The 20,494-nt window shown below is 37.8% G+C and overlaps 1 protein-coding gene across 1 annotated transcript; it reads right to left on the bottom strand.

The window, feature by feature from the left end:
* Nucleotides 1-1,795: 1,795 nt before the first annotated feature.
* Nucleotides 1,796-19,978, bottom strand: sncb (synuclein, beta). The gene is made up of 6 exons (XM_048176260.1): nucleotides 19,760-19,978; nucleotides 18,845-18,975; nucleotides 15,121-15,150; nucleotides 14,165-14,283; nucleotides 6,346-6,432; nucleotides 1,796-1,925 (listed from the first exon to the last, which is right to left on the bottom strand). Exons 2-6 carry the CDS (start codon nucleotides 18,963-18,965, stop codon nucleotides 1,896-1,898), a joined length of 387 nt encoding a protein of 128 aa, XP_048032217.1. The 5' UTR covers nucleotides 18,966-18,975; nucleotides 19,760-19,978; the 3' UTR covers nucleotides 1,796-1,895.
* Between the last annotated feature and the right edge of the window lie 516 nt (nucleotides 19,979-20,494).

The following is a 20,494-nucleotide window of genomic DNA, read 5'->3' as shown; positions in this document are numbered from 1 at the left end:
TATACGTACAGGCCAGGCCTAAGTACTGAGTAATATTAATTAACAACATGTACTATACTATATGGTTAGGTTTTAGTCTAAGGTTAGTTGTTTGTAATTATGTATATTACTATAGTAAGTACATGTAAGATGTGTAATGTAAACTACAAAAGTGTTATAAAACAGAGAGTTCTGGCACTTGATTCTGATTGGTTGAGTCACGTTTGAAGCTGTTGTAAAATTCCCGAAAACATATAGCTGACCGCATTACATAATTATCACTGCGCCACTGAGTTGTGTATGTTGCTGCGTCTGTCTTAGCAACCACTCTTAGCAACAGAAACATGTTTGTTCTCCAATTGATTTTGTTCATTGAAGGTTACTGCATTATGTAGAAGAGTATTGTGAGAGAGATATCGAGTGACAAGAGTGTATTACCTGCATTCAGATTTAGCATTTTCCTTCAGGTCAGGTCCTATGTTCATAATAAAAAATTTGTTTGAATGTCTGCTGTGATCTGATCTTGTCCTTTTAATATTTAATAGGGTTTCCCGTGGCTTACAGTGAATTTATAACAGCTAAGGGGGTTTTAGGCACTCTGCTCCGAGTCGTACCTAACAACGCCCCTTAGCTGTTATAAATTCACTGTAAACCACGGCTTCTTGGGCTTATTGCTTTATTACCCTTTTTTCTAAGGGGCCGTTTACATGACACCATTATCAACTAAAAACGGAAAAGTTTTTATGCGTTTTGGCCGTTCATTTACATGATGACAATAGCGTTTTGGGGGCCTGACAATGCAACCTTTTGAAAACAGGTTTCAAAGTGCAAGTTTTTTAAAAAGATACCATTATTGTCTCCGTATATAAACTACAAAAATGTGAATATGTGAAACAATGGCGTCATCCGAATGCATATTATGTGTTCAGTCTATAGTGTTTCTTTACAAAGTGACATCGCCAACTACTGGCCTGGCAGCATAATACAGTGTTTTAGTGTTTTTAGTCATTTTTGCAGATCCATGTAAACGAGGATCATTTTGACAAAACTGTCGTCTGTACGCGAAACCTTTCAAAAACACTTTTTTTAGTACATCATTGTCATGTAAATGCACCCTAAGAGTGTAGACTTACTTTTGGGGAAAGAAAAACAGATTTTTTTGTTTGTTTTCTTTATTTACAGAGGATTCACCGTCTTGAATGACACAGAAACCTTAATATTGACATTTCCAGCATTGTAAAGCACATATTGACCTGACATCCATAAACATCTCAAGACACATTTACACTAACTTTAAAATCTCCAGTACACAAACGCATACATACATACATACAGATACAAATTGCCCATGTCTAACAAATAACCCACTGGAATGATATCACAAGCAACTATAAAGTTACAACGTATAAAACTCTTACTTCAAAAACATTAAATAAATAACTTCAATATTAAATAAAAAATGAAAGTAAAATCCCACAAACAGGCATTGCACACAGCTATATATAATATCATATTTACCCGAAGATATTTTAACCCCCAATATGCTATTGGAAGATCTGAAACATCTATTACACATATAGAAATGCAAGTACACAAGTACAAAGAGTCACAATGGGAGGGCAGGTCTCGTTTCATTGGGAGGGAGTCAAGGAAACGAGACAGAGCGCCCTCCGGCAGTCAGCGTAGAGCTACATCCAACACGTTACCTTCAGAACATGACATTTACAATAGATCATAATAAAAGTATATATCTGATAGGAAGAACATTTCTCGGCAGGATTAACTGGAATATATATTTATGTTTTTGTATTTTTTTCTCTTTTTTTGCAACAGGGTTTATTGTGTTAAGGATTTGTACTTGTTATTGATAGAAACTTTTTGTGCTGCTGGCTGGACTTGGACTTGGAATGTGTAGTTTACGCCTCTGGCTCATAATCTTGGTTGTCCTGTGAACAGAAACAGAAAAATTACATTTCATAAAAATGAGATGAATAGCAAAAACAGCCCAGAAGCCGTAGAACGTCCAAAGAAGTTAGTAGTAAATGAAAAAAAAAAAAAAAAAAACTCATCTAAGTTCATCAAGGAAAGGACGAAAAGATGTCTTACAAAAAAATATTTTATTTAGTTAACTAACACCAACTAATGGAATCATACTGTAAAGTGTACCAGCTTCATTTAATTTGTTTTTGTATTTTTCTACAATATACTTTTCACTGGAGTTAAAGGGTTATTTCACCCCAAAATTAAAATAATGTCATTTACTACTCACCCTCATGCAGTTCCACACCCGTAAGACCTTCGTTCATCTTCGGAACACAAATTAAGATATTTTTGTTGAAATCCAATGGCTCAGTGAGGCCTGCATAGCCAGCAATGATACTTCCTTTCTCAAGATCCATAAAGGTACTAAAAACATATTTACATCAGTTCATTTGAGTACAGTGGTTCAATATTAATATTATAAAGCAACGAGAATATTTTTGGTGCGCCAAAAAAACTAAATAACGACTTATATAGTGATGGCCGATTTCAAAACACTGCTTCAGGAAGCTTCAGAGCATAATGAATGACACAAAAGATTCATAACGCTCCGAAGCTTCAAAACGGCCATAACTATCAATGATGCGCGGGTTGATCCAAAATGAGCGGGTGCCTGCGGTCACCCGCGGTTACCCGCGGTTACGAGTCATCCAAAAATATTTTTAATGATATTCGGGTCGCGGTCGGTCGGGTCGTTTGAAATAAAGATGCCAATTAAAGGCAGGGTAGGCAAAAAAATGTATAAAAAACTTTTTTTCAAAATTTGTTTAAACTTTATTTATATATCAATACATAATTAAAATGTAAGTACTCTGAAAAAGAAAGTATAAAAATCGAGTGTCTGTAGACCTCTCACGACTGTTTTAAAGACAGCTCATTATTTCCATTCACTCCACCCCCTCCCTTCTGGGCTCCTTCCAAAGCCACGCCCCCAAAACGCATGAACGTGTGACTCCGACCACTGAGCTGGAAGACGCATTATTTACCTGAGACGAGCGGAGAGGAAGGAGCACAGTGCATGTAGTGACATCATGTCAGAATCACATGTAATAAAAATAACTTTAAAATTATGAAGATAAACAAACAAGATGTATTTTAGTACTCACTATCAAGCTAGCATATTGATATTGGTAAAGTTTAAAATACGTATATATTTTTTGATTCGCTAACGAGCTAGTTATCTATAAGGCAAAGCTAAAAACAGGTTGCATGATACACGTTTTTCCATTACCATCATTTACACTGTGATGAAGATGAATTTCGTGTAAGATTCATAACATATACGTTGTTCTACAGATCAACAGAGTAACATACACTCAAATATCAACTCACAACTGCATTGCAGACACAAAATAATAACACACACATACAACAAAGTGTGTACGACACACACAGATACAAGATAAAGACATCAGTAAACATAGGTAGAGAATATAAAAACAAAACAAAGGCGAAAAAAACGTGCAGGTAAACTTGCAGGTGAACATGGTAAAAGACTTAGACAGAGGGTAAAATTATGCACAATTCAACACTATAGCTATCATTATTTATCGTCTCTACTACGGCTCGCTAAGTAATGTTATGTTAGCTATATTACGCAGCTACGTGTGCTAATGACACATGCTTCATGAAAAAATAAACAAAAAAATATGTATGATCAAAATACAAAAAGAAAGATTTACCTGTCCAGCAGAAATAAAGCCATCAAGGAGTCACTTTTCAGCCCCTTGAGTTCCCTCAGTTCTCGCCATCGCTGGAAAGCCACGCCGATATTAACTCGCGTTTTATTTCTTTGTTTATCCAAAGACTTTTTGTTCATTGCCTTTTCTTGTACTGTTACTGTCTTCCTTTTTTTGCCTGGTTTGCCTTCACTAACTGCATAGGCCGATACTGTGAATTTAGCTTGCTGTTTCTCTGCCATTGTTTTGGTATTCCTAGGATCCGTGCCTCTTGGATTCCCCAAATCAAACGTGCGCGCGCAAGTGGGCAGGTCATGTGTGGCAAAAGGGTGGTTGCCATGGTTGCGAGAGAGTGACAGCCGCCTAAGCCAATCCTATGTTTCGTCCCGGATGGAAATAATGAGCTGTGTTTAATACAGATTAAACGGTCTAGAGTCACTCGATTTTTATACTCTTTTTACCAGAGTTCTTACATTTTAATTATGCATGTATATATATAGAAAGTTTAAACAAATTTGGAACAAAATTTCTTACCTACCCTGCCTTTAAACCTTTGTAATTTATATAGTACTAGACACAATTTTCTATGAAATACATAGGCCTAGACTTTATTGGCTGAATAACTTGCGCGAAGATGACGCACGAGCTCAGACTGCAGGTAGAGATGGAGGCGGCAAGAGAAAAGGTGAAGACTGGGGAGTGGAAGCTCCACAAATACACAAATAGAAAGAGCAAAGTGTGGGAGACATTTGCCGAAAGAATGAAATAGTAACATTATTAATGTTGAGCGTTATTAACTTTTGAATAAATGCTGACGCGGGACAAAATGCCCGATTTCCTAACACGATGAACTGAGCCATTGCACCATTTTAATAGGCTACTTTTAAACGCATATAGCTCAGTAATGCATTTTCTGAGAGGGGGCGGGATTTTTGTTGGGAAAGTCGGGGGAGAGACGCACACTTCGATTAGACTGGATGAACACATGCAGCATCTTAATTGTTAAGAAAATGAAACGAAATAAATGAATAAATCAAGCTTTTATTACATAACACTAGGCTATATCATACAGCATTCAGAAAAAGAACAGTTTGCGCTCCTAAGGGCTGTCACACTTTTCCAAATATGGCCCAATGACGCTACGATGAGCATTTACTACTTTTAAAAAATGCGGGTAAGGAAGCGGGTCGGGTACAATATTTTCTTTCTTTTTTTTTGCGGTCCGAGTTGCGGGCGGGTTAGTTGAAAACGTCGGTCGGGTGCGGGTTGTTTATACATTGATCCGCGCATCACTGATAACTATAGAAGTCGTTTTTTTATTTTTTTGGCGCACCAAAATTAATATTGAACCACTGTACTCACATGAACTGATGTAAATATGTTTTTAGTACCTTTATGGATCTTGAGAAAGGAAATGTCATTGCTGGCTATGCAGGCCTCATTGAGCCATTGGATTTCAACAAAAATATCTTAATTTGTGTTCCGAAGATTAACAAAGGTCTTACGGGTGCGGAACGACATGAGGGTGAGTAATAAATTACATTATTTTCATTTTTGGGTGAACTAACCCTTTAAATTGAACTCAAAACAGAAACAATAGCCTATTACTAAACTCTTTAAAAATCACCTGTAAGTTTTAATTAGCCCAAAGGAACATATTAAGACAAAATGTCACATTGGGGTCTCTAGGATCCTACAGATAAAGTCAATTTCAACAGAATATGATGGTTAACTCCATCTCATCATGATGCTTTTCCTATGATATTGATTAAGGTCTGTTGCAGTGTCTTACTTCCCCCAGCAGGTGGCAGCTGATGCTTTCCGATCATAAGCATCTGATTTATTTAATGACTACAAGTACACACATCATGCTGGAGTTATATTAGTAAGGTCTGAAGATCTGACATCTGAATATACCCTACATCTTAAATGTCATTATCATTATCCGGTGGCCCTGGCTGCCTGTGTGTGAGAGAGCATCTACTGGAAGAGCCCATCTCCTCAACAGGGCAGGGGGAGCCTCCATCGCTACCCACAATGCAACAGGGCTTTTGATGTCACCACCACTCCCAAGCAGGCACACTCATCATGGGAGTGAGGTAATGAGAAGGAGGAAAGCAGACAGAAGGAGGGGGAGGGAGGAATAGAGGAAGCAGAAAGATGCCACACAGGGAATTTCACTATGTTTGAGTGAATTGAAGAGCATCTGTGTGCACTTTTGAGAAAAAAAAAATTTTTTTTTTTTTTGTTAAATTATTATTATATATAAATTTTGTTGTTATATTATTTTTGTACAATAAAAAGGGTGAATATAAATTTTTTTTTTTTTTTTTTTTTTTTACATGGCCCCCTTAAACAAAGCAAAAGTGTACATGAAATATTGATTTAAGTTGAAAGAGACTGTAGGGTAATACGAGACAAGACTAGCTAATTAAAATGTATTATATAATATATTACTTTTAATTTAATAATTAATATAATTAATAATTAACTTTCTTATTTTATTAAATGAAATTTAACCTGGGTTCATAAAACTACACTGTAGCATATAGAAAACAATTTGAACGTGGTTTGAGATTTGACTTGTGAACATGTATGATTTGTATCTGGTAAATCTGTGTACTAAAGTAAGTGCTGATGTTCTTACCTGCTGAGTCTCGTCGTATGTCTGTCCCTCAGGGTCCATGAGACCTTCTCCCATCGGCTCCTCGGTGGCTTCCTGACCAAACTCAGGCTGTGAATACACATGTGAAACCATTTAAAGGAGCCATGACATGAGAAATCGAATTTGCCTTGATCTTTTAATATATAAGAGGTCTTTGTACCATTAAAACAAGTTTCATAGTTTAAACGTCCTCTTCATTATAAACAAAGCATTTATTTAACCAAGCTCCAAAAATGGCTTGTTTGGATATTGTGGGATTTGTGACGTCACATGGGCAAGTATATTTGCATATGACTTGCTTCAGAGCAAAACATCATCACACCATAGGCCCTACCCACTGGCACCCAGTTGCTTGACGGCTGACATTTGCCTACACTGGATGTGAGCGCCATGTCACGTCAAAAGCAAATAGAACCCATTATAATCACTGACACTGCCTACACAGGATACAGTATACAGATGCGTGTTCAGTTCACGCATTTGAGTCTATCGACAAAAGGACAAACGGACGAGTGAAAGAATGTTTAAACAGCTTGTTTTTATCTCTGTAAAGACTTCCGAAGGATACCAGTCCGCCCCGGTTTGCGTCGGAGGATATTATGTTTGTTCGGAGCATTTTATTTTGTAAATGAGGCACAGTTTAATAGTTCTCAAAGAAACATTAGTTGAAAGAGGAAACAGCCAAATGTATTAAATCCGACAGATTTAATACAGCAGCTACATCGCAAATCGTATGTAAATGATTTCAGTATGCTTTGTCTGTCATTGACGATGTTTTCAATATGTTGATACGTTTCCCATGCAATGATGTTAGCCAATCACAACAGTGGCCGTATTACTAAAATAATAATAAAAAATCCATGCCATGACCCCTTCAATGTTTTTAAATCCCAACAATAACAAAAGAATTGGTCATACATAAGCACTTTAAAACATTTGAAATAAATTAGATGAAAAAGATTGATTTCTTTTAAAAGCACTATCACAAGCAGAGGTTAAATATAAGCACTTTTCTCGTGTGCCTTTTACTTTATGTACAATATACCTCAGTGGTGCATCTGCTAACATGCTTTAATATGCATGCTACATCTTCATATATACCTAATAAATGTTTAGTCAAACTCCATTTTATGTCTTACCAGAGAGAAAGAGAGAGATAGACACTCATTACCTACATACAGTAGTTAGATTTTCTTTACAGTTCTGGGTCACTCGAAGGTTTATTTTTAAACTGAGCTATCACAGTCAATTAGGTCATATTTCAGCGATCTACAGTCCTAATATCACAACACAGCCTGTCAAACCCTTCATGTCAATCAAACTACATAGAAACAATGCAATTTGTGCTAAAACACTTTAGGAAACTTTTATCCCTTCATTTGAAATAAATTACTACCAAACTCATTTAAATGTATAAATTAAAACTCCCTTTTCAGGATAATGTATTTTAAATATAATTTTGTAAAATCCAAATAAGTTTTACAGATCCTTACTGGAAAGTGTTTAAACAAAGTTTTTCATGTGAACCACAAACAATTATTGCTCATGCAGCTGTGAAAAATTCCGTAATACACTAACATTTTACAGGCGGTAGACAAATAAGGCCACAGTTACAATAACTTAGGACCGTAAAGAGACCGAAAGATGCCCATGGTCCCTGATCACCTATTTGAAACATGCCATAGCCCTGCTACAGGAAGGCATGAGGACTGCAGATGTGGACAGCAATAAACTGCAGTGTCCATAAGGTAAGATGCCTAAGACAGTGCTACAGGAAGACAGGAAGGACAGCTGATCGTCCTTGAAGAGCCAAACCATGTGTAAACATGTGTCCCCTCCAGACGTGTTTGAGAACTTGCAAGTGTCTTGGTGGAAGAGTGGGGCAACAGCAAGAACTGGCACATCTGGCTCAGTCCACAGGATGAAAATGCACTGTATAACTGTATCTGCTGGCCACACCATTATACTGACTACTACTTCTGATATTGACAAGCACCCCACCCCGTTTGGCCAGGGACTCATTATTCCATTTCACGAGTTCACACTTAAATATAATCAGATATAGTGTAAAATATGTGTATTTGGCCTGCTGTCGAAGGAGAGGGCTCCAAGCCCTGAACCCAGAGCACACCACCCCTAACCAAACACTGACTGGGATAGGAATAATCTAAAGTGAAGAGTTGGGGTGGAGGAGGAATGCTGGAAAAACTGTTGTGGAACAGAGGTAAGTTGACTCTATATATGTCTCCTCTCAAGCTGATTGGGTAGATTATCTGAACGTGCTCCTCCTGAACTTTGTTAATAAAACATAATTTCTATTCCTCAAATGTCTGTGAAATTTGTTCAGTTTATGTCTCAGTTATTAAATCTTTTTAAAGTGAGTTTTTTTTTGCTTTGTGTTAAGAACATAAAGCTTAACCATGCCAATATGTATCTAAACATACAAACGTACTGATAAAGACTGTAAAAAGAAACATCTCTGTTTGAACCAATTAGTTAAACAAATTAGTCACTTTAAGCAAAGGTCAAACTATTTTTTTTTAAAGGGAGGAATGTCTCAGCATAACAGAGATGAATGCAAAATTGATGCATAAAACTAAAAGTACATAATTAGTTTCTAATAGTTTATAAAAAAGTTTATAATTAAATATTAATATTTAAACATTCAACCATTTAAATGTAATGGTAATGAATGTGGGGTTGTGAAAATACCATATATTCAGATTAAAAGGATACAGTATATTTAAATATTTCAAATTTATTTATAAATTAAATTAACATTTTAGTTTACAGGTTCTTTGATGTTTTTTGTTAAACCATATATAATATATAAAATAATGTGACTAAAGTCTAACCCACAATCAAACTGGATTTTGCCATTTGTGTATGTGTGTTTTTGTGTACTAGAATAGACTACATTGCCTAGTACACATACACACTCACACACACAAATGTTGGGTTTTCTATGTCTTATGGGGACTTTACATAGACAATGATTTTTTTTACTGTACAAACTGTATATTCTATTCCATAATCCTAACCCTATCCCTAAACACAATCCTCTCAGAAAACTTTCTGCATAAAAAAAAAAAAAAAAAAAAAAAATAGCATGATTTATACCATTTTTTCTTCATGGAAATGAAAAAATAAAATTTTATCATTACATTTTGTCAATACCACACACACACACACACACACAAATGGCACAGTCCAGTACAGCAACACAGTTAGCACTGACCACCCACACACTTTCGCATTTTCCAAAACTGCTAAACTACACACTTAAACAGCCATCAAACACTTTTCTTATGACAATATCTGTAGTCCAAATGAATCGGGATGATGGGTTAACTGAAGCACTAGAGCTTTAAAATCAATGACAGTGACATTGTATTTGTTTTTTCGGCTCCAGCAGGCTTCATATTCTCACACAACTGTAAATACTGCAACACATATGCTGCAAGCTTCTTATGCTGATTTTGCCTCTAATTGATTTATGAGATTACTGAGTGACCACAAAGGACAAGACTCATTTTTAATCCTGGTGGGGAAAATCCGAGCAAGACCACACATTTGTTACTATTACCACTACTGTTCAAAACCTAGAGCACTCTTATATCAACAGTTTGTTTAAATGGAAGCAGATCTGTCTAAGTTTGAAGATTGGCTGACTTCTCCTCCCATTGTGCATTTTTAAATAATGTGTAAAGTGCTAAGTGACCTTGGGCAAGGTTTAGAAAAAGAGAGAGAGAAACGAGGGGGAGGGGAGAGCAGAGGGGGCTCAGCAGGACAGAAAGACAAAGTAAGACACGATATTCCCTGTGCGATAAGTGCCGATCCATTATGTGTCATGTGTTACAATGTGAAGGTGAGTGTGTGCGGTGTACAGGTTATAGACAGTATTATTTTTTCTAGTGGCATGTATTTCTCATGGTATAGCCCACAACCATGTCTGATGAACTCACAGCAGATGTGCATGTGCATTTACTAATGTTCACTACATTTTCTAGTCTATGAATTAAAATAAAATTGGGCAGAAATGGAGTAGGTCCTAGGACTGCATTTCTAGAACCCTAGTTTTTTGTATGTACTCTTCTGGACGAAGAAAAAAAGGGGCCAAGCAAAAAAAGGCAAAACATTTAGTGGTCTTTTAATGGTCATAACCATTCTAATCACAAATCACTTGTCAGGAAATTAGCAAGAATTGTAGATACTGTAGATAAAGTATTTTAGCACAGAATAGCCTTTCCCAACTTGCAGACAGCTTTTTACAGGAAGAGTCAGTATTGTTCCACTTGATGTTAATGGCTTTAAACAGTAGTTTAAAAATGTCTTCCAGTTCATTTGAGTTTAATGTGAGACCAAATATTCACTATAGGGTTCAAATCTGGACTCTGACCAGGATAAAACATGAGCCTGATGGACTTGTTCCCAAGCCACTTCTTGGTTGTCTTTGCAATTTGGGCAGGAGCATTGTCTTGTTGAAAAATAACATGTGATTATTTTTCTTTTGTCACAATCCCGGTTCTGTGTCTTTTGTTTTGTATGGACTTTTATGTTGAAGTGCATTCTCTGTTCTCATTGTTTCAGTGTCCTCTTCCTGTTTGGTTCTGTCTCTCCTTGTTGTATTAGTTGTTATAGTTACCATCATTAGTTACACCTGTCTTTAATTATCATTGATTTCCCTGTGTATTTAAGGCTGTGCATTTCAGTTGTTCTTTGCTAGTCATTGTATTGTGGTGGATCGTTCCGTAGGTGTCCCTGTCTAAGTCATGTGGAGTCTTGTCATTAAAAGTGTGTGTGCGTGCAAGTGGTTTCTATCTCTGCCTTGTCTCTCAGCAAACATTACAGAACGACTAGACAACTATGAATCCAGCCGCATGGATCATGCGTTTCTGTCAGGGGAATCGGCCAATTGAGGACTATACAATGGAGTTTATTGAACTGGCACACGTAACTTAAATGGACACGGTATGCCTCATAATATGTTTTCAGCGGGATTATCTGAGCTGCTCAGTTCGCTCATGCCCTTGCATCATTGGACTATGGAACATTACATTGATCCATTGATCTTAAGTTGCAACTGAGCGGCTCCACATTTTCTGTGGGTGTCGTGGAGGTGGAACGAGTCATTCACCATTCCAGAGTCTCCAGCCATCATAGCCGCCACACCAGAGTCTCCAGCTGTCATGGCCACCACACTAGAGTCTCCAGCCATCATGGCTTCCACGCAAGAGTCTCCAACTGTCATAGCCGCCAAGCCAGAGCATCAAGGCGTCATGGCCGCCATGCTAGAGTCTCCAGCCATCATGGACGCCATGTCAGTGTTTCCGGCCATCATGAATGTTGCATCTGCAGCTACCAAGGCAGTCCCTAGGGGTTGGAGACTGGCTTCCTGTTTGGAGGACACTGCTTAACAGGACACTGCCAGTGCAAGCAGCTGGCATCTGCGGTGGTATCAAGTGTGGGGGTCTCAGAGCTGGTACCACTGTTGATTGCACTCCCCGTTACGGCAATGGCCATTTTGTGTATTTGGGCCACACACTGCTCTCCAGCCCATGGGTCCGTTCCAAAGCCTGCTCTAGCCCAAAAGTCTACTCCAGAGCCCACTCCAGCCCATGAGTCTGCTCTAGAACCTGCTTCAGCCCAGGAGTCTGCACCAGAGCCCACAGTAGCCCATGAATCCAGTCTAGAGCCCACTCCTGCTCATGAGTCTGCTCCAGAACCTGCTCTAGCCCAGGAGTCCGCTCCAGAGCCCACTTTATCCAATGAGTCCACTTCAGAGCACACTCCTGCCCCAGAGCTTAGCCATGTGTCAGTTCTAGCCTGTGAATTTCCTGTTTGCCTTCAGGTGTCCCAACTTTTCCTGTCCTTGCATGATCACGGAGGTCATTTCCGAGTTTCCTGTCTGCCCTAATGTGACCACAGAGGTCGTTCCATAGTTTCCTGTCTGTCCTAACATGACAAAGGAGGTCATTCCCGAGTTTCCTGTCTGCCTTGATGTGACCACAGAGGTCGCCTATAAACTTCTTGTTTGCCCAGACACAACCACAGAGGTCATTCCTGAACTGCCTGTCTGCCCCGACATGACCACAGAGATTGTTCCTGAACTGACTGTCGGCCCCAACACGATCACAGAGGTTGTTTAGAAACTTCCTGTCTTTCTTGAGATGACCACAGAGTTTAATCTGGAACACTCTACCGGTCCTGTTCTGACCATGAAGGATGCCCTTGAGCTCCCTGCCTGTCTTCACATGGCCCCTGAGGCCAACCCTAACTTATCTGTGCTCTATGTTACAGTTTCACCTGATCAGCCATGGCGGTCTCCAGTTACGCTGGATCTGCCTTCAATCCCATCTGATCTGCTGTGGTGATCTTCTGCTCCTTTGTGGGGGTCTCCAGTCCCTTCTACACTGCTGTGGTGATCTTCTGCTCTGCCGTGGGGGTCTTCAGTCCCATCTGATCTGCTGTGGTGGTCTTCTGCTCTGCTGTAAGGATCTTCAGTCCCACCTGCTACGCTGTGGAGGTCTCCTGCTCCACCGTGGGGATCCTCCGTCCTGTCTGATATGCTGCAATGGTCTTTGGCTTCAGCTCCGCTGAGGTGGTCTTTGGTCAAGCCTGCTCCACCCTGGCCACCTGTTCAGCTGACTCCACTCTGGTCACGTTTTTTGCCTGCTCCACCCTGGCACCCCAATCTACTTTCAGTCTCCACTCCTTCCACCACACAGGCCTGGCCCTCCATCCCGCCCCTGGGTCTGCCTCCATTCCACCTCCCTCCTGGACTTGTTTTTGGGGGGTTTGTCACAATCCTGGTTCTGTGTCTTTTGTTTTGTATGGACTTTTATTTTGAAGTGCATTTTCTGTTCTCATTGTTTCCAAATTCTCTTCATGTTTGGTTCTGTCTCTCCTGGTTGTCGTGTTAGTTGTTATAGTTACCATCATTAGTTGCATTTGTCATTGATTTCTCTGTCTATTTAAGCCTGTGCTTTTCAGTTGTTCTTTGCTAGTTGTTGTTTTGTGGTGGATCGTTCCTAGATGTTCCTGTCTGAGGCATGTCCAGTCTTGTCATTAAAAGCGGATTCTCTCTCTGCCTCGTCTCTCAGCAAACGTTACATCTTTAGATACCAACTTTTCATTTGTGGGATGCAAGCCATTCTGCACTATTCTCCTGTACTTCAAAGCATTAAATGACTTTTCACAGTAAAGTAGCTTGCCAATACCAGCAGCTAAAAAGGCTCCCCACACAATTACACCTCTTCCTCCATGCTTCACTGTGGTAGAGATCCATTTATTATGTTTCTCACCAGATTTTTAAAGATATCGTTCTAGAGTATCACCATGTAACTCATGTTTCATTGTGATTCATCACTCCACACACAACTTTCCATATTCTGCCAAAAACTTAATTCTGTCTTTGATGTTATTTTATGAGACAGCAATGGCTTTTTAAGTAGTGCATTTGCTTAAATTTTGTACTTAAGGAGTACTTACTACTTTTGCTGGAGTAAAATTTTATTAGGGTATCTGTACTTTTACTTTACTTTTTTAGGGTATCTGTTTTTTTCTGTTTTGACCACCACTGATTGCAGGAATATATTATTGCAGAAATGTGACAAATTATCAATGTTAAAACTGTTAGGTAACCTAAAAATATTTATTATGACTAAGTCTAACTGACAAGATTTCATGGCACCAACAAAATTATTTTTTTAGAGATGGTTGAAATATCTCCTTAAGGTAACAACTGCACATTTTTACTGTGATATATATAAACACAATAGTGATATATAAAAGAACATACGTTCAAGTCACTGGGGAACTCATCCTTCTTTACCAGGCCGGTGGCGGCAGCGATGTTTCCGGCTCCAGACATCACAGCTCCTCCCAGCTGAGAGGCCTGCTCCTTTGTCTTCTCAGCCACTAACCGAAGATGAAACACAGACACATACACTCAGAATCAAAGATTCAATTATTTTCAACACAAGAGAAAAAAAAGGTCAATTATTTGACAAGGAAATTGTCCTACACTGCGACAATGTCAATGTTATGCTGTAATATGAAAATAAACTGATTTTATTCAATAAAACAAAATACTATAACATTTAATAAGACTTTAATAAGACTAATGAGCCTACTTATATTGAATTATACCAACAAAAGACACTGTAAATAATCATATATACAATTTCACTTTTTCACTGTGCATTTTAAACAACAACGTTTTTTAAAGACAGTAAAAGAAGTGAATGTTCTGCTGTCTGTGAAAAAGAAACACTTATGCATTATATTATTATGGATGTTTTTAATATAGTTTCATAAATAGAATAATAAATATCTATAATAATAATAATATTATTATTTTGAGCCATTATAACACAAATAATATTAATAATTTTTATGGTTTTGTAATTAAATTGGTAGTTGATAATGTGTTTATAGTATTATAACATAATATAAACATTGGAAGCACTTTATAATGCATTATATACAGGCTTCAAGTGATAATGAATTCAGTTATAATTGTGTCAGGTGGTTTAGAGACTTTGTACTCACAGTTAATCATACTGAAAAACACTGTGACTTTTCTAGTTGTCCATCTGTCCTAGACAAATAACCTTCTGAAATATCACCTGGGCATAGAACTATTTGTCTCTGTTCCACTTACTGGCTGTAAGCCATGCCCTTTGAACACATTAAATGAGACGTATCCATTATTTACAAGACAAGACTAAAGAACAGTTTGCAGAATCATCTTACCTGTTGCAACGCTGTCTTTGGTCTTGTTGCCTGCAAGCAAAAAAGAATATTGTAAAATCACTTATCCAGCCCATTACAATATAGAAGCATTAAAACAGCCCTCTGAAGGAACTGTGGTAAGGTTGAAAATAGGTACATTGTGCAGACAGGCAATAAGTTGAAGGCAATGTGAAATACAAGCCTGGAACTCTCAGAGCAGCTTCATTTAAAGGTTCACTGAAAAATCATTACAGCTAACAGAACCTGTATCTCGGAGCTGTCACCTTAACCAGCCTGCATGAGTGAACTACAGCTCAGAAGCACTTAGTAGGAAGGATGTTACTATAGCCTATACTGTAATGGCAAATTCTGTCTCCGTTTGAGTATGCTTCTAACAAGTGTGAGAAGAAGAGAAATTACTCTTGAGCTAAAAGATGTTTAAACTAGAGTCATTCATCCATGACTCATTAAAGCTGATGTGTTTCATCTACAGCACTTGAGTCATTATAACACAAAATAGCTTCTTAAAAGCTGAAAGAAATGGTCATGAATGCAGTGTAACAGAAGTATAATTTTAGATAAAAAGGGCAGATTAAAAGTGCTTTATTAAATTTAATCTATCACTGACAGAAATGTCTGTAAAGTACATTATTTTACTAGATTTTTCTCTTTTTTTGTCCATTTTATGTTTCTCACATTTCTGTGTTTGGGATACAGAATATATACAGTATACCATTCAAACGTTGTTATATATATATATATATATATATATATATATATATATATATATATATATATATAAACTTTTTTATCAATTTAATGTGTCCTTGCTGAATAAAAGTGTGTGTGTATATATACACTTTTTATTATTCAGCAAGGACATTAAATTGATAAAAAGTTACAGTACTTTTACATTGTTACAAAAGATTTATATTTCAAATCAATGCTGTTCTATTAAACATTCTATTCAGTTTCAGTATCAGTTTCCACAAAAATATTAAACAGCAGCTGTTTTCAACATTGATAATAATAATAAATGTTTCTTGAGCACCAAATCAGCATATTAGAATGATTTGTGAAGGATCATGTGACACTGAAGACTGGAGTAATGATGCTGAAAATTCAGCTTTGCCATCACAGGAAAAATGAAAATATTGCAAAATAATTTAAAAATTGAGTTATTTTAAACTAAATAACATTTCACACAATTATGGTTTTACTCTATTTTTAATCAAATAAATGCAGCTTTGGTATATATATAAACATTTGCTCTTTCTCTCTCTCTCTCTCTCTCTATATATATATATATAGCAAATGTTTTTGTAATTATTTAGTAGTATATTGTATATTGTACAATATAGTATAGTAGTATAAGTATATTGTAATTATTTAGTAGTACATTCACATAAAAACAAAAGACAAAAATGTTATTATTTTTTAAGTAATAGCACATCTCTTCCCAGCAAGCCACACAATCATGTATGGAGCACAAACACTGTGGGATCAATAATAGTAAACTAAATCTAGTAGCAGGGAATATACAGCTCGATATGAGGATGAGAAACCACTAAGGAAATAAATGTTAAATGGACAGGAAATTAGATAAGTATAATAGCAGTGGGAGAAAACAAGCCAGTGTGACATTAAAGACCACTTTCTCCTCAATCTCTCCTCAGATGGTTTGGTGGCACATGTGTGTGAAGGAGTGTGCATCTGTTGTTCAAGGTGGAACAAGAACCTCATCGGCTAACCGTCACCCCTCCTCCACACTAACAAACACTCCCATAAGGCCATTCAAGCATGGCGTCCCAGGTCACCGTGACTGTCCGGTATAAGTGCAAGCATGTGTTCACCGCAAAGGAAAAGACAGCAACCATACAGGATGAACTGCTATGTGCTCACAAAGCAACCGCAGATGGGCTTAAGATATCAGGGCTAATTGTCTCTCCCTGGGATGCTGGTGACACAGATGTGAGGTTTTTTTTTATGTGAAGGGATTCTATTATTCATTCATCTCAACATCAAAACAGAGGAGTATGAATGAGTGTTGTCGCTGGGGATGAACGCGTGCAATTAAACACAAATGCCCTCTATATCTCCAATTACAGCAGGTCAACAGACAAGATCAACGTCTCGTCTTACTGATCAAAGCACACGGACTCAAGAAGAGCAGACTGGAATCATTTCAGACAAGCTTGGAGAGATATATTTCCTTTTTTTCAACTCTATATAGTATAGAATGAAAGGATTTGGACTGTCACTCTTGTCTGTTTATACCGAGAGCTCTCTGTCATGGGCGCTGTGCATATAGAGGTCTATGAGCTCATGGAATTGTGTGACATGTGGCACGTAAGGCTTTTTTCCAACCCGATAGGAGATCAGAGAGAGATGCTGGACCAGCTCCAGAAGTCAACCATCTCATACGGTGTTATTTCACTCTCAAATTAGCGTGTACATTAAGGATCACCTTATAAGATCAGGTTACATGAAATGGATTTTCTCTGTGTACAGTTTATGTTATACTAGAATCAATATCAGTCCAGTATCTTGACTGCTTTTAATTTTCCAGATGTAAAATCCATCTGGAACACTTTTAATTTTCCAGATGCTGTTGACTAAACAGGTCATTTCAGGAGGCTGTGCAAACAAGACTGGCACAGCATTTGTCGTTAGAGTTAAATATACTGCAATAGGATAACTATGATCATATTTACATAAATAAGTATTCTCCTGTGAGAAATATTGGAAAGATGAGTGATCTAGTGTCAAATAAACTATGTCCACTGGAAAACAGAGACAATTATTATTGTCTATAATGCTAGACACATTAGTACTTAATGTACTACTGTATATTATGAAATAAATATATTTCAAAGGAAATCCCATATGTACTAATAGTATATTTGTTTCCTGCTGGACCTTTGTGGACCCCTGCTGAAATCCTCAGTAAACCAGAATAAACCAGGGGCTTAAAAATGGCTTTTTAATGACTGGAAAATAATATGAACTTTTTTTTATTCAGCAGCAAGATTTTAGTTAGAAATAAATATCAAATAATGAGGGAAAGAGTATATTTTCCCTTACACATTTCTGATGCTAAGGAAGGACCTAATGATGATACTCTTGCGAAGGACCACCTTCCTAAAATATAACGTCAGCTATATCTTAATGGATAACAATCCATTCGTATTGTTTGAGAAATGTAAGTGTTATTTAAGATAGACAATATGCTTAAACAAAATTAAATAATTGGCTTTGACATTGCTAATGTACTAAACCAAAAGAAATTCTTAAAATATTTGAAGATTTAAAGTATTTCTATTAAATTCCAAGTTTATTTGTAGAGAGCTTTTCACAAATATTCTGTTTAGTCTTACTACTTAATCTGTGAATATATTAATAATCATTCTTTTAAATCATTTTAAGAACTAAACATCCTATTAAAGTACACAAGAAATGTGGCTCTATATGGCTCTTTAAGAAAAAAATATGCTCCATTAATTTCAGTAAGACGTAGTACACGTAAGAGGCCTGGAAAACCCCACCCAATATCCCAGCCAATCACAAAATTATACAATAATGCCTGAACCTATAGTGATGCTCTGAGAAGAGGCATTGAAACAGATAGCAACCCCCTCCTGGCCCTCAGGCTCTGAGCTTCATGGTCCCTCCCACTCCCACCAAGCTCACGCTTGATTCGTGATATGCATGCATTAAAAAGAGCATTATATGCTCCATGTCTTACCCACAAACATCACGCCTTCCTTGGTCTTCTCTGCGGCCACCGCAACGCCTTCCTTGGTTTTCTCTGCGGCCACTGCCATACCTTCTTTAGCTTTAGAAAGCCCCTTCATAAAAACATCCATCTTGGCCCCTCTGCATCCAAGAGAGCAAGTTATGTGGCAGCACACAATGAAAAACAGGGTTTGTGTTGCACTGCATATGACAAATGTGGGTTAATTTGGAATTGAGAGCAAGTGTGTGTCTTAATAGCAGGCTGTCAGTCGAACAATAAAGAGTCTAATTTCCCTGAAGATAAAACGCCCATACATGCACACACAATGAAATGAGAACATTCACACCATCAGCTGACGTTATTTTTCAGCTTTAACAGCAGGAGGTGTCATCGAGATGTTCACAAACACATTCATTTGTACTCCTGAAGCGCTTATTTTATAAGGAGCATCTATAGGTTCCTGAGATACATATTTTAGTGATAGTGTAAAATATAAATGGCACATGCATTTTTTGCTTTAAACAGTCAGTTTAAGTCATTTTACACACCGAATGCACTGCTATAATGTGTGCCGACACATTACCAACAGTGTTTCAGACAGGATATTTCATTTAAACGCAAAAAGAAGCACTTCTCATTCACAATATGGTGTCACCTCTCCAATGTCCTCACACAGAAGAAGTGCTGGACACGACACGGGAAAAAAACTAAACAATTGTTTGTTTAATCATCAGGTTGTATACAAAATTCAACATGCAATGTTTTAATTTGCATACAAGCGCGCGAATACTCGTTTCCATCGATGGTCACGGGTTTTTGTGTCCTTACGAACACACCGTTAGTATTTTCACACGATCTCGTTGAATGTTAATAGAAACAACTGCGTTTCAGCCTCGTAGACCTGAAATCAAAATTAAAACGTACCTTTTAAAGCACCTTCTTCGTCCTTATGGTTCAATTGCGTAGTAGATTGAAATATCGTGGAAGGAAATTTTACACTACGATCTTGAGGTGGGCCTTCCTCTGGATGCGCTCAGCCAATGAGGACGAGAGGATGAGACGATCGACGTAGCTCATGGTATTGATCATGGGGGTGTCAGTCCCCGGCTGTTATGGCCTGTGACACAGTGAGACTAACGCTGCATCCTTATCAAATAAAAAGGCGACTGAGATCGTCAGGAGATGAGGCGCTCAAATTGCACATCTGCTTCACACTACTGTCAGGTGTTATTTGATCATTTGCACCTAGTCACAGAGGACGTGTGATAGTCTTCCCTTCATATACGTGTTTCATATTTCATATTCAGGAGAGAAATATTTATCACTGACACTGCATCAAGAAGCATATCATAGACAGACACGGTTAGACATTGTATAGTAAAATTCAAGTCAAAATGTTGTCGATTGCTTGCTCATGCATATCTTGTTGGGATTTTCGGCAGGCGATGAGTGTCGTGTCCACTGTCCATCTGCTTGAAGTGGGCACATCGTGACATCTGCCTCTGAAAGGCAATCGACTGACCAATTGATTTTGTCCGAGCCTGTTTAAAGTCTTGTAAAGGTACCAGCTGGTGATTAAAAGTTTCCATTGTCAATTCTTTCCTATGTCGAACGGTGTGTCTAGAATACGTATTTTCGTGTAGGTCTACATATGTTTTA

This window comes from Megalobrama amblycephala, linkage group LG23, assembly GCF_018812025.1.
Source record: "Megalobrama amblycephala isolate DHTTF-2021 linkage group LG23, ASM1881202v1, whole genome shotgun sequence".
Classification (NCBI taxonomy): domain Eukaryota; kingdom Metazoa; phylum Chordata; class Actinopteri; order Cypriniformes; family Xenocyprididae; genus Megalobrama; species Megalobrama amblycephala.
The sequence above is the reverse complement of the archived record's forward strand: the minus strand, read 5'-3'. Positions and strand labels throughout refer to the sequence as shown.

What these genes read in the sequence shown, in the direction of transcription:
- sncb (XM_048176260.1), bottom strand. Translation starts at nt 18,965, where the DNA reads ATGGATGTTTTTATGAAGGGGCTTTCTAAAGCTAAAGAAGGTATGGCA. An exon ending in CAAAGACAGCGTTGCAACAG is followed by an intron (nt 14,284 to 15,120) that starts GTAAGATGATTC and finishes ATCTTCGGTTAG; the next exon opens with TGGCTGAGAAGACAAAGGAG. An exon ending in AGTTCCCCAGTGACTTGAAC is followed by an intron (nt 6,433 to 14,164) that starts GTATGTTCTTTT and finishes GTGTATTCACAG; the next exon opens with CCTGAGTTTGGTCAGGAAGC.